Source organism: Amblyomma americanum, chromosome 9 (genome assembly GCF_052857255.1).
Source record: "Amblyomma americanum isolate KBUSLIRL-KWMA chromosome 9, ASM5285725v1, whole genome shotgun sequence".
NCBI lineage: Eukaryota > Metazoa > Arthropoda > Arachnida > Ixodida > Ixodidae > Amblyomma > Amblyomma americanum.
The window spans coordinates 148,748,394-148,769,292 of NC_135505.1; the positions used below are offsets into that span (position 1 = coordinate 148,748,394).

Sequence of the window (20,899 nt, forward strand, 5' to 3'; positions counted from 1 at the left end):
TATGAAGGCTAAGTTTCTGAAGATGCAGTGCTAAACGGTCGCAGTACTGTCGTTATCGTTTCCACTTCATATGGATATCCAAGCGACCATTGCCGAGTCGCCGGTTTGCAGGTTTCACAGGTCGGTCCGGAGCGTTGGTAGAGCGCCTCAAGTCTGCGAGTGAAACAATGCGGCCTGTCCGCTCGATCCATTTGGCGCGAAGGGGAGGAGGAGGAGGAGGAGGAGGAGGAGGAGGAGGAGGAGGAGAAACTTTAATGGAACAGGAGAGAGCGCGAGGAGTACTTAGTACAATACTCTGCTACGATAAACCAACGTGGCTCCTGCAAGAATGCAACCAACCTGGCGAATCTGTTGTACTGTATCGATTCCCAGTAGCTTGCCTTCACTGCGCTGACTGCGCAGCCAGCGGTGAATTGATTTCCACATGCCACACGCGTGGGACAACACTTTGATCGGAAGCGCACCGATCAGCTGCTTGAATGAAACGCTGATCGTCTTCTTCATGGTGGCTGATAAATATTAGACGAATAGGACACTAAAACCATTGCGACCGTGAATTAATTTTTTTACACATTTTAACACATTTTACACATTTTAACAGGCAGGAGATTTGTTACCAAGCGTATGAAGAAATGACTGATACGCAGTGTACAACAAAAGAGAACGTAAAGAAAAAAATAAAATTGTTTTTGTGGAAAGGAAATCGCGCAGTATCTGCCTCACATATCGACGGACACCTGAACCGCGCCGTAAGGCAATGGATAAAAGAGGGAGTGAGAGAAGAAAGGAAGAAAGAAAGGCCGTAGTGGTGGGCTCCGTAATAATTTCGACCACCTGGGGATCTTTCACGTGCACTGACATCACACAGCACACAGGCGTTTAAGCGTTTCGCCTCCACCTGATTTGTTTTCCGAGTCAAGATTACCGCAGTCCACAGTCGCCCCCGTCCGGAAGTTTTAATGTGTCTGACACAAACAGCACTACAGGCTGTGGGTCGCTTGGAACACGTCTGAATCCATTTTGGACGTTTTGCAGCTTTTTAACGCTGTACAACATGAACTGGTGGGCGAGTTTGCACATTTGCTGTTTTGCACATTTGCTTACGTAGGAAACGTGAAGCGAGCTATTCATATACGGGTGCTTTTTATTGCTTCTTAAAAAGGGAACACCGATAAGTAATCGGCCAGCCGAATCTTCATCGTCGTTCCGGGTTATCATGAAGATACCGCAGCAAGCTGCGAGAGAACAGCTGCAGCCTTCTCAAGCACCGAGTCGCACTGGAAGGGACAAAAGAAGAACGACGGGAAGAAAATGATTCTCTGGATGTTATTTGCATTCACAACTGTAATGAAAAAGGGAGTAATTACGCCTTCATCAAAAAACTACTCCACCTTGGGAGGAGGAGGAAAGGCAGGGAGGTTAACCGGAAGAATGACCGTTTTGCTACCCTGCACGGGAGGGGGGGCGGGGGGGAAGCGGTTTCCTTCCCGTAAACACTGTACCTTACTACTACACTGTGCAAAAAAGGCAGGAAGATGGGATTCTTGATAACATAAAAAATGAACAAGGTTCAAACAGGAGTCTCAGTCTTGTATAGAATTTTAAAAAGTTGTCGCTGGAGCAGAACAGAAAATGACTCTCTTGATCCTCCATGTGACAGTCATACAAGGTCCGATGCGTCATTGTCCCTATAATGGTGAATACCATGCCTTAAACGCGACCTTGCATCGCATTGAAAGCCACACTAGAGATTTTTCAGTCGAAATATTTTAGTGAAGACGGGCGCAGTTCTCGCTTGAAACCTTATAGGAAAAACACGTTTGACAATTTTCACGTTCTAGAGTACATTGGCACTTTAGCAGATTCGAAAGGTGTAGCGCATAATTTGAACTCTTAATGGCGATATTTGACGTTCATTTCATTTACGTCGAGGCACAGAAAAGGCACTGAACACTCAAAACAGAGTGAAAGATTAATCACATTCAGGTCCCTTGTACTGCATAAAAAGCGAAAAATCGAGAATGCGGCTTCAGAAAACTGAATATTTCTAATCTCGACGAATGTCGTAATTTTGCTTGTCGACATGCATCGGTAACGGCTAAATGCATGGCGGGAAGACTGCCTAAAAATGGCGTAAGCCTCACCTATCCGGAACAAAACAAGCAACTTACATTGACATATTTAGAAAGTGATAACAATGCTACCGTAAGTATCAACTGGCCAATTTAACGCTGGAAAGCATACCTATGACATCACAACCAGCCCATTAAATGATGCCTGCGACAATGCAAGGCATCACTGTTTACCTTTGCAAAACAGATCCGCATCCGATACCCGGCCAGGTGCCTGTGGTCTGCGCTGTAGCAGGCGCTCAGAGGAAACACAAGCAGATTCTGGAATACACATTTGTACCTTTTATTCTCATGCCTGAGTTGTGTGACCAGTGGCGACCATTTGATAGAAATAAATGTTAATACATAAAAGATTAAAGCTTGGTCTCATTAAAACAAGTCCTGCTGCTGATCATTGAGGAAAGAGGGGCACGAATGAAAGGCTGAAAAGGGTGATAATGCAGTGGTCTTAAATATGATGCAGCTGCCCAGCAAAGGGAACGAAGCCTCCCTTCAGCGGCTAAAGTCGAGTGGCCTCATATCTGGACAGCATGGATCTCTTATTTCTCACAGGCACCACTCACCATCACTATCTGAGCTGCTCACACGGCAGATAAGGCGCTGGAAGTAATGGCTGAAGGTCACGCCAAGCAAAACGAAACCAGATGGAGAGATAAATGCTACAGCATGCAGATTCGGAAGTTAGGTTTGGGTTTCGAGTTCGCATTACTCGCTGCCCGGAATTCCGACACACACCAGGTCCCTCCTTCACGCTCGTCTCCCTCAAAACCTCCAATTGCAGCTGTGCTGTAGTAGGATACAACTTAAAAAATAAAACAGCAGTTGTTAACACTGGGCCACGGCCCGCGGCATAGTGTATTGCTCCTCTGGGCAATCACAATAGTAAACGAAGTCAACTTTTTAGCGTTGCACTATAAAAAAACAAGCTAGGGTACAAAATTCTAGAGGTTATAATTTTTCCTTCCGACTACCTTTTTGTTCGTGACAAAAAAAAAATTAACTATAACTTCATTATCGTGGAGGAATTCTGTGCGGCGGTCCTGAACGTGGACGGAGCTTCACTGCAGACTTGAGTTCTATCCGACTATAGTGACTCTACAAAGCCGGAAGCATGAAACAAAATCACGCCAGCAGCGCACCTTTGTCTTAAGCAGCCATGTTTCAAGCATGCATTCCTTGGGCTCCTTTCCTTCCAGTTGAACTTTTGAGGCTGAAAGAAAGGGCGAACAGAACTTTCAGCATCCGTCAGAGCATGCAGCACATCAGCCGATAATGATTCCGCCAAGGCAGCTTCTGCTCTGCGTCCACTGTCTGTTTCTTCTAGCTCCTTGCTCAAAAGCCGTTAATTCGCCACCTAAACCAGTTCAAAGTATTTTCTCTGGATCACTTTTGTGATTCATTCCATCGATAATGTTTTAGCAGTGATCCAGTCTTAGCTGTCATGGGTAGTGTTTTAAACCTTAGAAGTTTAGATAAGGGCCCTCCAGAAGTAGAACACGCATTAAGTGTTGAAATGCACAAAAAAATGAAGCACAAAATATCTGATATTACATTCTCTCAAAATTAGACATCTGTCCCATGAGTGTACATGCCCTTTTGCATTCTTATGGATCATTTTTTTGTATTCTTATGATTAAGGGCAGTCTTGCGATAGGCATCCGTTTTAATTATTGAGACTGCCATTCCACAATTTTTCAGGGATATTCGCAAAACAAAAATGCCTTGGCAACGGCACATGCAACAACCTCGGTAATGAAATCAAAAAGAAAGAACCTGTGGAGTTTCTCCCTCGATATGCATGGGTTACCGGCTGGTTTACAAGTGTTACGGGTTCAATGACCTAGACAAACGTGATGTTTATTTATCTATTTATTACAAGTACCTACAGGTGCCCATGAGGCATTATGGTAGGGGGATTAACGACATATAATATTAAACGTACAGAAGATATTGGGAACATGTGAGAAGGATAACACAGCATAAGAAAACAAGAATAAATGAATTAACTATAATTAGCATCAGCGATTACATAACACCAGGTAGGTCAGGTGATAATTTCAATAACTGTTTGAAAATTGGGTGCGCAAACCCAATCATTCAGAAGACTATTCTAGTCATAAAATGTGTTAGGGAAAAATTAATACTTGGATACATTAATACGGCATTGATAATCCTTAATCTTTTTTTTTGTGTTGTCTACACTCTCCGATATGTAATGTGGCTGCTTTAAAAAGTATTTCTATTAATACCGATGCAATCATTATAAATTCTATCTAAGAACTTGAGCCTGCAGATTTTTCTCCGGATACGCAATGTCTTCCACCAAATACTGGCGCGAATTCCTACGGCATATCTAGAGAGCTTTTCAGCGCTAAGGGTGTCACGTTCCTTCTACCGATTGAACACAGCGGCAAACAACGCGATCAATAAAATGCTTTCTGTCTGGCGCGAAAAATTAAGCACAGAGCTTAGGCCTGTTTATCGCAGGGGAAGATTGTTTGCACAGGTTACGTCGGTGGTAAAATATTTTCTTCGCCACAGTGACGCAGCCCAGAACTATCTTTTAACCAGGACTATACACGTGGAAATCTATTAAAATGAGTAATATAGGTGCCGATTCGTTGTGAAAATGTAAAATAGTTTAATTTACCTCGGTGGCTTGGCTAGATAGTGGAGGAGCGGAGCAGTGACATCACTCAAAGCTCCATGAAAAGTGCTGCAAAGGCATGCCTTACCAATACTTGAGAAGTCGCAGACGATGAAGTGACCTGCCTCGGGGATGGTAGACGGGATTCCGGCAGAGCTCATGGCTCTGCACATAAAATCCCGTTTCTTCTGCATTGAGGCCGACAGGGCACTTAAGTAGCCCGCGGGGTCGGCTATTTGCTTTGTGACATTCTCCAAGGCCACGGCTATGGCTTCCTTGTAAATGCAGAGGAGAAAAGAAAGAGACCTCAAATGAAAAAAAAAATGAGTGTGGAACGAGAATGCACCAGAAAAGATGCAACCTTTTTTGCTCCGTCGCACTCACGCAGCCAAAAATTAAGCTGCAGTCCAGGCAAGTCTACGTGCAATTGTGATACACCTACTTATTGAAAGCAAGTAACAGAAATAGAAACCTTGTAAACTTTACTTCCTAATTTCTCATTGTCCACGCTCTAAACGCGAATAATTGTCTATATGAGAGTTGTGCACTAAAAATGGCTGCCAGTTCCGCAGCAAAGAGCACGATGCTTGGCGTTCATCTCCTTTCACTTGAGGAAGAGTAGCTCCAAACACCTAATTTCCGCTGACTCATTACCACAGTAGCTGAGGGTTATCATTTCATGTTTACATATGCATCCATCGAGCTGCTCCCACTGCTTTTATAAATGTGGGCCCTAAATCAGATGTTGATTTCTCCTCCCTTCTGACAGCAGAAGAACTTTAGCGAGAACCTCCACATAACGTGTAGAATCCGTTTTAAGCTCATCAAGTTCCTAAATTAGCACCTGCATACACGTGGCATACGCTATTCGTGCCTGTCTCTGCGCTTTATATCTAACAATGTCTGCGAGACAAGTACTCGAAGCGGGTATCATTACTATTATTGGTTCTGGACACTACCATAATCGAGCCTGATACACGAGACGCTTGTTCGATTCATAGAAATGGAGGAGCTATTCAAATGTCTTACTTTTTCACATGCAGGGGTGATAATTACAAAGCTGAATTTATTTGGCTGCCTTGAGGTCGCATTTGCATTCGTCGGGATGCGCAGGTGCAGCCTAAAACAGCGCACGGCGGGATTTGGAGGCGCTACACGCCTGAAGAAAACCCTGAAAGCTTACCTGGAACACGGTGCTCACGAGGGCTACACAGTTTTGGTGGACAAGGCGTAACCCCCTGAGCAAGGGCTGCGGGCCGTACGCCCAGCCAATCTGCAAGTGAGCGCAAAGATGTATATATGGACCAGCTAACGGATTTTTGCTCCAATGAGAAGAAAACGACATGATTGCCGGGCGACGCTACCGCACAAAGGATCTGAAACTTCAAGACAAACAGTCGCGCCCAGAACTATGAAACCTAGATTTAACTGAAATATTTTTTGTGTGGAACATTCCCACCATCCCCTTAAAACAGCCCGCACAAGTATACTTTTATTAGCGTTTATCGAACTCTCGGTCAGCGGAACCTTCGATATAGCAAACTGCGAGCCGTGCCGCTGAAAGTCTTTCCCCTAACGGCACTCGTCGACAACTTTTCATGAGTGGAGGCGGGTCAGCTGCGCGGCCTTGGGCACCTGCTGGCAGTGCTAGCGCTGAAAAACTGCTTGACGAGGTGAACATGAGGTGTGCATGAGAGTGGCGTTCGATCTCTGGTACCAATTTTCCACGACATAACGTTGTCATGCGTTGAAACTAGCCTAAGTAAAGCCTAGCAATGGCATTCGCCTGGAGTACGTCCCTAGCGCAAGCGCAATCTACTTTTGCTTCCAAGTTACAAATTCGCATTTCTGTTGGCATTTTTATATATCGAATTATCGATATATCGAGCTATATTCGCGTTCCCCTTCGATTTTCGTACATCTGCAGGTTCGGCTGTATGTAGCGAGCGCTAAAAAGCACGTCTCTGAGTCAGGCTTCATGTGTAAGACCCATACCCGCCGCGGTGGCTCAGTTGTTAAGGCGCTCGGCTACTGATCCGGAGTACCCGGGTTCGAATCCGACCGCGGCGGCTGCGTTTCGATGGAGACGAACCGCAAAGGCGCCCGCGTGCTGTGTGCGATGTCAGTGTACGTTAAAGGTCCCCAGGTGGTCGAAATTATTCCGGAGCCCTCCACTAAGGCACCTCTTTCTTCCTTTCTTCTCTTAGTCCTTCCTTTATCCTTTCCCTTAAGGCACGGTTCTTGGGTGCACCGAGATATGTGAAACAGTTACTGCGTCATTTTCTTTCCTGAAAAACCAATTTTGTGTAAAATCCAAACGCAAATTCTCTTCAAAGAGCACCAGCGACCAGATATTACCTTTAAAATGACAAGTTTTTCTCCTGCTGTCCTCCCTCGGGCTGAGGATCGTTGATAAAAGGACTGGTATCGAAATGCAGCCACTTCATAAGCAAGGCGATTTTGTTTTGTTCGAATTGTTCGTTTTGTGGATATATTACTTCTGAGTAAAACGGCACCGAATGCTAACCACGTGATGTGATGGTAAGCAAAAGTTGTTAGATTATGTGAAGTGTGGCAACATACACTGGCAAAGAAAACAAGCATGATGTTAGAACACTAACCTTCCAGCCGGTGACACCGAACGTTCTGCCAGCACTTCCGATCGTAAGGGTCCGCTCCCACATGCCAGGTAAAGTGTCTGTCGGAAGGAATGTATTGAGTTTGTTGGTTGTCTCAATAATAACTTTCGCGGCAAGGCTTCTTGAGAACATTGGGCCGACCGTTTTAAAAAAGCCATGAAAGACAATGCCGATTACTTTGGTACGGAAACACCGTCACTCGGGCAATGACCAAGAAGCAAGTTAAAGGAGCATAGAATTTTCAGTTTTGTCTAGCTCAAAAAATGTCGCCGATATATCGGCAGATACCACAATGAAGTTTTGCTTCAGCACTGCGTCAAGACGAATGCTAGAGGCGTAGTTTGAAGTTGACAAGAAAAGCAGTACTTACTCATTCTAACATGCTTAGCATCTTCAAATACCACCCATTCCCAAGTTTCATCTACGACGCAGATCACGTTGTGCTTTTTGCAAAGCTTCGCGATGGTATCCAGCTCTTCACACGAGAAAACCTGGCGGCAAGAAAACGAAGTGACACTGTGAATTCACTTCACTTACGTAATGAAGACATCGTAGCTTTAAACAGAACACAATCCGGCATTGAGTCGAATAGACTTGTACAGGTCTGACTGACTGGAGCGATCAGCAAATGAGGGTAGAGCACATGCGCAAGTTCTCACGACAGGAGACATTCTTACGCTAAACAACGAGCCTATCCCAGAACCTTTGACGGAGGGACTAACAGAGTGGGGGAAGGAGCCCATTGCATAGGGTGTTGTTGTGAACCTCTAAATTCCTGCATGACAACCCTTGAATGCTAAGGACGTTTAACCCCCACTGCTATAGGAAGTCGCAATGCAGCCCCAAAAGAGCCGTAGGTAACATCAATGAGTCTTTTGACGAAATAGATTTTCTAAAGGAGTAATTACTTATAAGCGTCCACCTGAACGTAGTCATACGGCTATAACAAAAAGCCACACAGCTTCCTGAGAAGCTTCACGCTTGTACGGAAGTTCGTAATGACCCAGAGATCGAACCAGAAACCATCGCCTCTACGAATTAAGTTAGCGAGAACGTCTAGTACATGCTAGGGCGAGTGCGGATCGATCAATTCGAAGTGAGGACGTTGTTGGTCCATTGTACTAGGAACCAATGCGATCGTCTCTAAGCCCAAATGCAAGCCTTCAGTACTGAGTAGTTGCCACGCTTGCATCGCACGCTGCAAGTCCATCGCAAATCTGATGTGCATTAAGGCTCACCTTCCCTGTAGGACAGTGCGGCGTGTTCAGAATGATCATCCGTGTGTTGGGGTTGAACTTCGAGGCTAACTCTTGTCTGTCCAGAATCCAGTCAGCACTTGTGCCCGCGACCTCTTTTTTCTAGGGGAGGAATCGGGAAAAGGCAGCGGGTGCCATACCTATCACTCGATGCGCCCAGACTTTTTCAGGAAACTGTGTAAGCGTTTACCTTGATACAGTTGTCTATACAACGGTACGACAGCAATCTAACTCAATAAACCAATTTACAGAAGCCCATTGAAAGCAGCTGACATTGGCTCTGCTCACAGCAGAACTTTTCTGAGAAGAAAGTCCACTTTCTTTTACGAGTGAGAGCCGTCACAAGCGGCGCGTGCAGCCAGTCATATCATGAAGGCACCTATAGTGGCCAGATACGTGTGTGTCGCTGTTCCGGGGCCATTCCGGAGTCCTTCCGGAGCCCTTCACTACGGCGTTCCTCATAGCTTGAGTTGCTTTTGGGCGTTAGACCCCTAGAAGCCATATCATTAGGCTGCCATTTGAGCTTCGGTATCAAGTTTGGGAATAATTTCAATGCCTTTAAAGGTAACTGCTAGCAAATACTTAGCCACGCGGTGATTATTTCTCTTCATTCTTGCTAACTTCACAGTTTAACGTTTAGATAGCTTTGGCTACCGAAAACTGAAACGAACCTGATACCTTGACTCTTTGTCAACAAAGAAAAAAGATCAAGAACGGAAACTCGATTAATAAACTGCATGAACGTTGTTTAATGCAGTTTTTTGCTCAACCGTTCTGGTCCTGCATGTGAGTATCTGGTGCAGTATCTAAACGAACTCTAAAAACAATGATTTGTTTCCGTACTGAATAGTATGCCTCTTATTGCTGGAATGCAATATAATCGAATAGAAAGAGTCTTACCAGCCTTAGAGGTACGAAGACTGGAACTCCATCAGCCATCCGTACCATGGATTCATATCGGTTGGAGAATGGCTCAATGATGATCACCTGCATGGTGAATGCGGAGCTTGTAGTCTGCGAGGAATACTTTTTCTTGCTTTATATGCGGCTTGGCTTTGACTGGCAGAAAAAATCACTCGTACACTCTGAGCTTCCTTTGAAATCGCTAATTGCATAGGAGCGTGCAGCTCCATCACGCTTTTTCCGTTGAAAGACCCGTTTTAGGAGCTAAGTCAAATGGTGCTGGTTTTCGCTGCAAATACACAAAATTCACAAATATTGTAAGACTCTTGTGTTATGATCTAGCGAGAATTGCAGTGAAGAAAATAAATATAAGAAACAGGGCAAGCGATGAGCCTAGAGGGCTGAGAGATCAGCAAAACTGTAAATATGTGTGGTGTCTCTCAGATATAACTGAAAACGCACTGAACTATAGACGTCCAACGGTGTCAATAATGATCGCAGAGCTCACGGTTTTGGCAGGACTTAGTTTTAAATTGGCAAAGAAGGTGAGGCCAGAGCTGACGGTAGCGCCGTGCGGTGCTCAAACTTTATCGCTCGTCCTGGCACCTCGGCTAGCCGGCCTGAGGTGGATGTAATACCTTCTATCTTCTCACCACATCGTCACCCATCACAAACCTCTCTTCTCCTCTTCTTCTTCCCCAGTGCAGAGTAGCAGGCCAGATATCCATCTTTTCGGTCGACCTCATTGCCCTTATAATCATTAAACTTATGTTTTTTATGAATAGGACCGAGCAGAAGGCGTAACTTACATAGGGCTATTCTTCTTGGAAGCAATTTCAAGCCCTTTAGTTTTTTTCTCTTGCAAGAAGGCATGGTTTAGCCCTTATATTTCAACATCTTTTGAGATGTGCTTTGAAAACGCAGGCTGCCACTATGCTGACAGTGGCGCCGTCATCGGTATCGCTGCTACCGGGAAGAAATGGTTGCGGATATGTAGGAAAGACATCAGCACTCTTATTGTGTGGATATATTTTAAAGCCGTCCTAGCGCTTTGCACTACACTTTTCAGAATACCTGTGCTCCGATAATGTCCCGCTCATAATTTATCACTTAGCGGGGGGGGGGGGGGGGGAGTCGTTGTCGAGTCTGTAATGACAGCGCTTGCAGACGCTGACTATATACCACCGAACAGCGACGCTGTCACATTAAAAAACATACATTATAAATTGTTCTGTCGTGTTGCTCGTGCGAACAGCCAGGGATGTGTGTATTTGGGCAAGGAGCTTTCGATTCCCGCGAACATCGTGGATATAAGTCAGTAGTCTATCCTTTTAGGTTAGAGACCGCGAGTCTCTGCAGCCACGTTAGCATGAACGCGACAGTAGCATACATCGCATCCCATTTCTTGTCAGGCATGGGAGAGGCACTAGAGAGGCGCGTTGGATTTGTGGGCCAGACGACGATTTTCTGTAGGTGTCGTCTCATAGTTTGCATATCGACTCGGAGCATCTCCCGTCTTAGTCTCTCGTCTCCTCGAGGCGAGGAATGCACCGTGTCAGTGTACAACGTGGGAGACAGCATTTTTAGACGAGGCGCTAGAATGATTAGCGTATCGAGTAGAGTGCGAGAGCACGAAAGGCACTGTGAAATTCACGCATCTGGTCACACGGGATTGCGCCTGCTACCAATGACGCAAGACGCCAGTTTTTGTGCTAGACTTCACACGCGACATGTAAGACGTGGGCAGCGCGCTCGCGTGATTAATTCGTGAGTGCATTTGCAGTATACAGCCCAATTCGTTGGTGCGTCGGTCGAAGGTATAGCACTCGATAATTGACGTTTGGTTTGCGGGAGTTCTGATTTCCCACAGGGAGAGCGTTTACAAACGTGGGAAAAGGAGCGTAAAAGGAGGAATGCTGCAGACCTCGTCACCAGGGTTGACCAGTCCCTGGAAAGTATCGTGCAGTGCTCCGTGGGCGCCCACTGTGACCAATATTTCGTTGAGCGGATCGATATCGCGCTCCGTCAGAAGGGAGTACATCCCCGCCAAAGCATTGACGAGACGTACGTGACCCTGAAAGAGAGGAAGAGGGGGTAAGCTTCACGAATCTCGGTAGTCGCTTAATCCCGCATTAGCTGTGGTCACTGAGGCAGCCTGTGAGCTATAGCCTGCGAAAAGTAAATTAACGCCGTCTACTCACCAAATCCCGTGTGTACTGATGTAAGGCATCTTGCGAGATGGCTTCCTGTAGTGCTTCGACTACAAAGTCGGCTGGGGGAACGTCGGGGCAGCCACTACGCAAGTCTACGCATTCGATATCTTGTAGGGGCTGTGCGATATCCAAACTGCAATGCAGGTGAGATGAAGAACAAGTAGCAGGCTAGTTTTATGCACCCCAGACTCAGTTTTCTGCCTGTTAATATGTGCAGACACCAGGAGAAAACGTCGCTTACTGTACCCTATTGCACAACTTGCAAGATTTATTGCTGAGCTGTGAGAAACGTTTGAAGATGCTACAAATGAAGCTTCACTCTGCACACATAAATCCCCAGTAGTGCCCGCAACGCTTCGTTTTCGGTTGTATCCCTGCCACGAACGTGTGCAGTGCACGGAACTCTTTTGGCAATAAGGAATGCCCTCACAGTTAGGAAACACGGTCAGGAGGACCGGTCCACTGCTTGAGTTCATCTAAATTGTCTGGAGGGATAAGGGACGTCAAACAAAACAAGGTTTGTCCCCACTCACCCCTCAGTGTCTTGTAGTTGCTGCGTTCGCTTCGCGGGTCCCAAGGAGGTCATATTTCTCTGTCTCGTTGAACAGACAAAAAAAAAAGCGGAATTTTATGGCGGGGGGGGGGGGGGGGTAAGAGTGTGAACCAGATTTTAACGTATGAGCGTGTAAGCGCATTAGAAATAGAGAATTCAAACACCGATCGCGTCTCAGCATTGCATTGCGAAATGAATAGGGAAAAATGACGGGAGAAATAAGTCAGTTTTGCACTACCATCAACTATACAACAGCACGGTTTCAGACAATTAACGCAACAGCAGCACGATGGGAAGGCAGGATGAGACAAGCGCTCGTCCTGTTAGGTTGCGCGCAGTATGAGGTAACTTAAGAATCCATGCATCTAGGGAAAACCTGTTGGCGGTAAGGTATCCACTGATACGCTGAAGATCAGAAACGTTTCCGCTTGCGTACACTGTACTTACATCACCAGATATACATCGCTGAAACGTGCGCTGGCAACGAAAACACAAAAATAAATCTCGCCGAAAAAATAAACAAGTAGTTCGATATAAATACGTGGGTATGTTGCAGCATTAGTTGAAATAGCCGTTACAACTTTGAAAGCCGCACTTCCCGCACAGAGCTCATTCCTTCATTCAACGTTCTATGAAATTTTCCGCGAACGGTTTTCCGTTTCAGAGGTTCCTTCTCCACCGCCGAACAGCCCTTTGATGCAGGCAGCAGGTCATAAAAGCAGGCTCAACATCTCCTCAAAAGAGGTCACACACGCAACAAATGCAGCTAAAAAGTCTGGCTATTTATGCCACTCGAAATCTGATTCCATCAAAAGAATTGCATGCTACGGCCAGCTTCGATATGCAAATGAAAACTGCAAAATTTAATCGAAACATTTTTTTTCCATGGATAGTTGACGGGAAATGCATCAGAGTAAAGCGCTGAGCTCGGATGTTGATATAACTTTATATCACTGATGCCGCAGCGTGCACTGTAAACATGTGCTGCTGTCTGCATTCCTTTCTCTCAACATTGAATCAGTGAGACGCCAGGAGAACTTAATCAAAACAGTTCTTTTCTTACAGTTTAGAATAACTGCGGACTCGCGTACGGGCGAATAATCACGAGGTTCATGGCTTACGGTAACACTGTTTAATGCATTCATGAAGAGGCATTCATTTGCGCTTGCTAGCTTAGATTAGTTTTAGCAACAGTGACAGTGCATTTCAAGTGCGAAGCAGTCAAATAAATTGTTGTTTCTCATATTGCACGCTAAGTTATGATTTCGCGATATTTCACCGTGCGAGTTGGGCTATGAAGTAATAAGATTTTATATGCAAAAGTCCACTTCGTAATTGTCAATCTTCAGTAATGAAGGTATATTTAAATATTTGGCGGTTCAGTTCCCACTGCTTTATTGGGATAACATTAGTAGTGCCATGAAGGCGAAAACTTCCCGGCGTCTGCGTGAAGTCTCCATCTGCCAGGCAGAGGCCAGTGAAGGGCCAGGTGAATGCACCTTCCAGGTGCCAGACAGGCACCACCTGCCAAGTGACAGGTGGTGCTTAGGGAGAGTACCCTCTCCACTTGTAGAGAGGGCAGAGAGGCCGGATTAAGATTGACTCAGCAAAAATGACTACGAAGGACTAAGCACAATTAAAGATGACTAAGAATACCTCAGCAAAAGTTGACGTCTCCGAATCGCAGCTTGTGTGTGCGTGAAACACTGATGCATAATGACCCGTCATTTACAGCTTGATAAAGTGGTTTCAAAGCATCTTTAATGCATATCTCATTACAACGTAAGTGGAGGGGAAAAGGCAAATGCCATTGAATTTCTTGTGCATTAATCCAATTGATCCCCTCAAATTTTCTTTCTACAGTAATCGTCGGGCCACATTGTTCTTAATGAGATGCAATTTCTTAGTGTGAATATTTTCTCAGTCGTATGGAAGGCATTCTCCTGCTGTAATTTTTCGTAGTAAATACCATCGAATGAGAGGGGAAACACAGAATACGGGAGATGCACTTAATACTGCTTTCGTGCGAGAACCGCGTAACAGCAAATAAATGGTCGTCTGTTTTCGATGAAGCAGAAAACTTTCCCTGCTGTGCCAAGCTAAGGCAGGCTAAGAGTAATATCCTAATTCTAATTTCAAGACTAAGGCTGAAGCTGATGCTAAGGCTAAGGCAGAGGTGCTCGTTTGGCTATCCCCAACAGCCATACTCTAGCTACCCTACCTTGTTAGAAATGCGACATTCTTGAGGGTTAACGTAACTTTTTCAGCCATTTCGCTCGAGCAGGACATCTTTCATTTTCCTCCACGAATCACAAATACTAAACTCCACACGGGCAAAACAAGTCCAGACAACGGTTCTACCTCCGAGCAGGTTCAGCGCCGAGTCAAAGACGAAACAAGAGACGGTTAAAATCAACAAGCGGCGGAAGAGCACAAACCACCTGACGCTCTCTTCCAACCTTAGCCCTCACTTGGAGCAGGGCGATTTCAACATGGGCCGCGCTGGAATAAAACCACGGCAGGCGTCGTTACCTCGTCTCGGTCTGCGGTGCGTAGCTGACTTCGGCACACAAGTCCAACACCTCACGATGTATTGAGTTCCGGCGTCTTTCCCGCAGAAATATCCATAGGCTGAATACTAGAAGCCATCAACAAAACGAGCTGATTCGCGTGAGTTTTCTGCGGCTACCTTTTGTTGAGCCGACTGTGGGCAGAGATCAACTACTTGGTTGTGGTCGCCTGGCCTTGGGTAAAACAAGAGCTGCATGTCCTGCTCATACGGGACGCGCGCATCTGCTGCCGCCAGAAGACCCGCGACAGTGCGTGGCTGGATACTTGAGAGGGATGTTGCAAGGGGTTCGTCTGAAGTGATCGGATTGTCCTGCTGCTCTCGGATTGCTGCGCGACTCCTTTCAACCGAGCTGCATATCTCGCTTCCTTATCTGTATCATGTTACCGTGCCAACGCGAGCCGCGGCAATCTTTTTTTTTATTTTTACAGCTGACGACGGCACGTGGAGCAGCGGCTGCCTGATGTCGACGCGCGCGTACCGATAGAGGCCGATTGCAATTGGGCAGGATCCGATGAATGCTGAACGCGCTTCAGTACAGTCGACTCTCCTCTCGTATGACGCAGGCAACACAGAGTAATTTTCTTCAGGGGAGAACGAATGTCACCGCTTTTAGCTTTAGCGAGAAGCAAGATCTAACCAATGGGTCTAATCTTTCTTCACACTCAGCATTGCTTACGAGTCAGCGACCATGGAAACACGATGTGTATATAGATAGGATAGTTTATATCACGCAACGTCTAATTTTAATTTTAATGCGAAAGCCTTATTTGGCTCACCGACACGAAAACAAGGTGTTGCTCAATAAGTAGTGGCGTTAATAAAGTCGCGATTGGTCGAAACGGTGTGACGTCATCGAAGGCGAGAAAATGCAATGTTAACCAATAACAGTCAGTACTAGTTCTTAAAACTGCACTACCTGCAAATGAATAGAATATAATTGCAATATAATTTCAACAGAACAAGCATATAGTTGAAGCAGAATTGGGATTGATTCGAAATAGAATTCGACGAGAATTTGAATAGAATTAGTATGAAATTGGAATAGACTTTTAATGCTTTCGCATTACTCGCACGGAGGTTCCTTAAATGCCCCCGGTAATTTTTGAGTCGGATTTCTGGCAACACGTCACAACTAGGGAAACAGAACCGTCGTGATTTTTTGCCGCAATTGAGCTTCACAACACTGCGAGCAGTTGAACGTTATGGCCAGCACACACGTTCTCACGTCGGGAGAGGTTTGTTTCTGAACCTAATTCATGCGTCATGCGGCTTCCGCTCACGATAGGTTCTGAAAGTCAGCGAAGCTAAATTTAAGGCATTTCACAATCATAATAAAATTCCTTCTTTTACATTATTTGTACTTGGCACTGTCTGTCTGTTGTTGCCAGGAAGAAAGAAAAGGAAAGTGCACAGGCCTGCTCACTGGCTCAAGCAGAGCCACAATCGCTACCACGTGCAGATACCACGTGTATCTCCTTTTATGCGCAGAAAGCCTCTGGCGAGCATTTTGTGCCGTTAAAATCCTGCGTCTCAAGTTCTTTACAACAGCGCAATTTTAGCGGGATCCTCTGTGCATTGCGCGAGCGCCCACACCTTGGGTCTGTGCATGCGGGCAGCGCCGGGGTGGCCCCAATAATGTTCGGCGCATTGACGAACGAACATCAGAGCTCCATGCTGCATGCGGGAAATAGTCGAGAGGCGCACGTACTCCGATGACAGCCACCGCTCTGCATTGTCGACCTTTGGCCTATTTATAGCACCCGTTGGAAGGCAGCCAGCATGGCGTGCACGGGGCGCTCAGGAGCGCAGTTTAAATGCTTTATTGGCACAGCCAGTAGTGCGTGAAACACGCGTATAAGGGCAACAGGGCGCTGCAAAGCGCGGGACAAAGGCACGCGTGAGCGCAATTCTTAAACAAGTAGTCGCTTTTCATCAGTGAGCACGGTTCTTGTGTTCCTCACACCGGTTTCTTTATTTGCAACTATTGTCCGACCTCTTACAAACTTGCGTTTCTCTTACAAACTCCTTTTTCGTCCCCTTGCACAGCCCTTAGCGTAGAGTAGCAGAATAGACAAACTCCCTTTTCTCCTTGCGTCTAAATTTCTTTAGTGTCTTCGTCCAGTGAGGCTTTCGACAAGGATGGCGTTTTGTTGAGTGAGTCACTGGCTCTAAGCTACAGCTGAGGTCTACGGCTGAGATGCACAACTCAACGCACCACTGCAGTTGAGGTGTTTGAGCTTTGCAGGAATCGTCGATAGAGCTTTATAACCTGTGTGAGAAAGCAATATTGTAGACGTTGGAAAATTACGGCCTTTTTCTCAAAATTGGAGAAGACATGCACCAGCGCGAAGACGCCAAGACTGAGCTGGAGCGCTTCCGCGTGCCAGCGCGAGACAGTTCGGTGTTTTGCAGATGCAAAGGAAGACACGCTTAATAATTTTTTGGCGTTACATTTTACTCAGTCCAGTCTTTTTCTGTGTACACTGCTCATGGTAATTGTCTGAGTGAGTGCCTGCTGACGCATATCGCGGTGATCCAGTGTGGCCAGCCGTCCTCACATTGTTATAGGGCCCGACAATGTGTTTCATACTTACTGACTCCTTTAAAATATGCCTACGTCTTTAGAACCATAAGCACTTGTCACCTAGGAGTGTGGAGTCCTAATTTTATTTCGCCCAAAAACAGGCGCGGCGCCCGGATGGTAGAGCGAGTCCCAATGGAGCACTTCTCTAAACACTGCCAGAGTCCACAGTGCTCGATGCAGGAAGCGATATTGGCTCTGCTTAACCCTTCAGTGCACAGTGTCGGCAGCTCGCGACATACCGAATGCACGCCCTGCACTTATTTCTGCATGGAGCTTTTGTAAGAGCTTTGGCGTCAATACGTTCCCACTGGCCACCGCTTTCTGGCCCAAACTTTTGCTGCCCCTGCGAGGAAGTTGTGGGAAGGCAAAGTGGGAGCGCATGTGCGACTGCCAGCTAGCGTTCAACAACTTTGTCTCTCTTGTGAGAACCGTTGCGGGAAGAACAGGAACAAAGTTGTTGGTTAAAAAAAGTTACTCTCCTTGGGCCCTGCATGGAAGATTGCCTCTATCGAACTCACATGCTAGCTCCTTTTGGGAGAATTATTTGCTGATTTTCGGTTTGTCGCGAATTCGCGACATTGGGAATTTGTGCTACTTTGAATCTGCCGTAGGAAATGCAGTGGAACTCATCCCACTGGGAAGCATACGGGCCTCTTCTGGCATGCTGTGTATAGCACAGCCAGTTCCGAGTCCCCACACTGAAGCAGGTACAATTTCTCAGAAAATATAATGACCCGAAACACGAACTTGAACAAAGGGAGGGAGAGGGAAACATCAATACGCAGACGAATGCATTTTTTTTTACCTAGAAAAAAAAAAAGCCCCATGCCTCGCTTCATGAGATTGAGCCTTACAGATGCCGCGTACCACCGTCCCCTTTCTTTATTCCACTCTTACCTTTCTTCCTCAGGGTCTGGATGGTCCTCACGAAGGATGACCGCTATCCCCCGAGGAACAGAAGTCCTTTTGTCAAAACATTGCTGAGCGGTTTGAAGCTTGTGTTTAAGTTTGTGCTTCAAGAAGCATTCTGCTCACTCTCCGCTACCCTGGGCGACTTCACTAGTGAATGTAACAGTGATGACCCATGTCCGTTTTAGAAAGTGATCAGCCGTTGAACCTCGTTATGAGGATTGATGATGGGGAGCGCAGTGGTATACGACAACGACAGCCCGTTTTCGTTCTTCGCAGTATTAGAATAGAACATGATTGATAAACGAAAGCAGATTGTCCCGAAAACGTTTCATTGCCAAGTAACGGAGAATGCGACTGAACTGCTTTGTTGAGATTGATTCCCGTTGCTGGCGATGCAATCTTGAGCTGCGTCTAAGGGAGAACAACTGTTCGTACAACATTCGTTATGAATAAAGGCCCTTGAGTTGGTTTTGCATACAATTTTGATAATCACATAGAATGACCTAAATGCCCGTTGACTCTAATTCTCTAATTTCAGCGGTGCTAACAAATTCGTGACCTTGGCGTTTGAATCTTGGCACGTAATCTGATAGTGTGCGGCCGATAATTTGTCTCCATTATTCATCCACAATATGGGCTATAAAATGTTTAAGTATTTAAGATTCCCCGTCCAGACTTGCACTTGTGCGGGAAAGGTGCATAAGAATTCTTTCCTCTCGGTTTTAGTGGCATGCCAGATGACAATGAATGAAATCTCGCCACTGAAAGTGCGTGAAGAAAGCAGTTCATGTCAAACGCTAGAGAGCGTTAGCTTCCACGCAAATCCGGTCATGACACTGAATTATTCGGGCACCACGCATGTGCAGTGTGTTCTGAGGCGGCGGTTTGGATGTGCATGCATTTGAACTCCGTGTTCGTAACGGCCACCTCAGCGATACTGAATTTAGTGTTTGCGATAGCCTTGCACTGCTCGCGTCACAGGGCATCTTTTATACCGTGGCACCAAACGCAGTGAAAGCAAGCCTGCATAGCGTAGGTCTGCACGGGTGCGCCTTAATTGGCCCCAAATAAATCCTAGCTCACTGGCGATCCCCTGAACTGAAGGTGGAAAATGGGCGGGAGTCATGTCTTGGCAGGTTTTGAAAACACCCGCGCAGTGTGTTGATGTTGTCATTTTAGAAAGCAGAGTTGTGCGTTAACCGTTAGTGTATCGAGGCCTCAGAAGGCGACAAATGTCGACTCTGGGCAGGAAAGCCTGCCCGAGAACCTAATGCCACAATGATTTTTTTCTTGTTGAGAATACATGGAGCGTTTTTGAGGCGATTTTCGCCCGACGGCGCAGATTTGACGCCCGGCGTCAAGAAAAACGCCCGCCGCCGCCGATCAGGAACGGCTAGATTTTGACGCGGCGTGCGCGCGTCAGACGCTACCGGAAGTGCCTGCCGGACTCACTTCCGTCTGTATTTGGCGGCAGCGGCCAGCCGTCTCAGCGTCCCTTGAGACTTCGCGCGCGTTATTCACCCTCCTCCTTTCTTACTTGCCAGATGGGGTGCACCTAGAATTTCCTCTTTATTTTCTGCTTGTCTTCTATGTCCCTCATCTTCATGAGCAATAATCTTTTCTTTAACAACAGAAGACGCCGATGTGCCCCCATGGACACTGGCCTTGGTCACAAGAATAGAAGCGGCGTGTTCTCCCTCGCAGTTATCTCCCTGCTTGCCGTCCGCTCGAAGTAAATGAAAACTCTTTTCAAAACTGGTTTTCAGCAACGAGAGCCACAAGCAATGCACAGAACGAAGCTCACATATAGTGTCTACCCAATCCGCACCGCCATTTCAGTCGCACAGGGTCGCCAGACGAAACAGTTCTGGCCAACTCTCTCCGCTGAACATCCACAAAAATATCGAGACAATACTAAGCATACCTGGTAATGTGTATAGACATATTAGTAGGGCATTTATTGCATAATTTAATAATTATAACACAAGCAAACAACATATAAGCATTGATCGTTCATTTAGTGGTGGCCAAAACATTTTTGCCTTGTCTGGCCACACTGCGGCGGCGTTCGCCGCTTGTACGCCTCATGTAGCCTGGCCAGCGTCCCTCCGGCGCGTTTTTTTGTCTACGCGCGATAATCGCAGGAGAAAAACGCCCCATGTAGCCCCCGCTTTAACGTGTAGGCGCTTCTTTACTGCCATCGACTATTTTTCTCTTTGTCCCTCGCAAATACATCATCTCGATCGACGCGGTCAAGGTGGCCACAAACTGTCACGCCGTAGTGGGCCTGGGCATGACTGAGCGTGAAGACACAACGTTTTACAGAAATCAGAGCCTTCAGTTTTATTTTACCATACACACTAAATGATGGCAGCAAAAACAACCCAAACATCTTTACCGCCCCATTAAGGACATTAAGGAATATTTAATCAATGCTGCACTTAATACAAATTTCTGTTCTTTGCCTCGGTGAGCTTTGTCATGAGTA

The 20,899-nt window shown here is 46.2% G+C and overlaps 1 protein-coding gene across 3 annotated transcripts; it reads right to left on the reverse strand.

Annotated features, from left to right (window-relative positions):
• Positions 1-908: 908 nt before the first annotated feature.
• Positions 909-15,183, reverse strand: LOC144104868 (kynurenine aminotransferase-like). 3 transcript variants are annotated; one of them, XM_077638089.1, is made up of 13 exons: positions 14,876-15,183; positions 12,324-12,380; positions 11,779-11,923; positions 11,502-11,651; positions 9,575-9,661; positions 8,657-8,776; positions 7,789-7,909; positions 7,401-7,477; positions 5,963-6,052; positions 4,868-5,054; positions 3,272-3,342; positions 2,307-2,393; positions 909-1,277 (listed from the first exon to the last, which is right to left on the reverse strand). In XM_077638089.1, exons 2-13 carry the CDS (start codon positions 12,374-12,376, stop codon positions 1,215-1,217), a joined length of 1,251 nt encoding a protein of 416 aa, XP_077494215.1. In that variant the 5' UTR covers positions 12,377-12,380; positions 14,876-15,183; the 3' UTR covers positions 909-1,214. The 3 variants fall into 3 exon arrangements, with proteins under 3 accessions (XP_077494215.1, XP_077494214.1, XP_077494216.1); XM_077638088.1 differs by having other exon boundaries at positions 12,324-12,386; XM_077638090.1 differs by lacking the exon at positions 12,324-12,380 and having other exon boundaries at positions 910-1,277; positions 14,876-15,181.
• Positions 15,184-20,899: the final 5,716 nt, after the last annotated feature.

Excerpts from the sequence above, each read along its gene's own strand:
- LOC144104868 (XM_077638089.1), bottom strand. The coding sequence starts at position 12,376 with ATGACCTCCTTGGGACCCGCGAAGCGAACGCAGCAACTACAAGACACT. Across the intron at positions 9,662-11,501 it reads TGGTCAACCCTGGTGACGAG|GTGATCATCATTGAGCCATT; the intron begins GTCTGCAGCATT and ends TTCACCATGCAG. Across the intron at positions 7,910-8,656 it reads CGCACTGTCCTACAGGGAAG|GTTTTCTCGTGTGAAGAGCT; the intron begins GTGAGCCTTAAT and ends TCTTGCCGCCAG.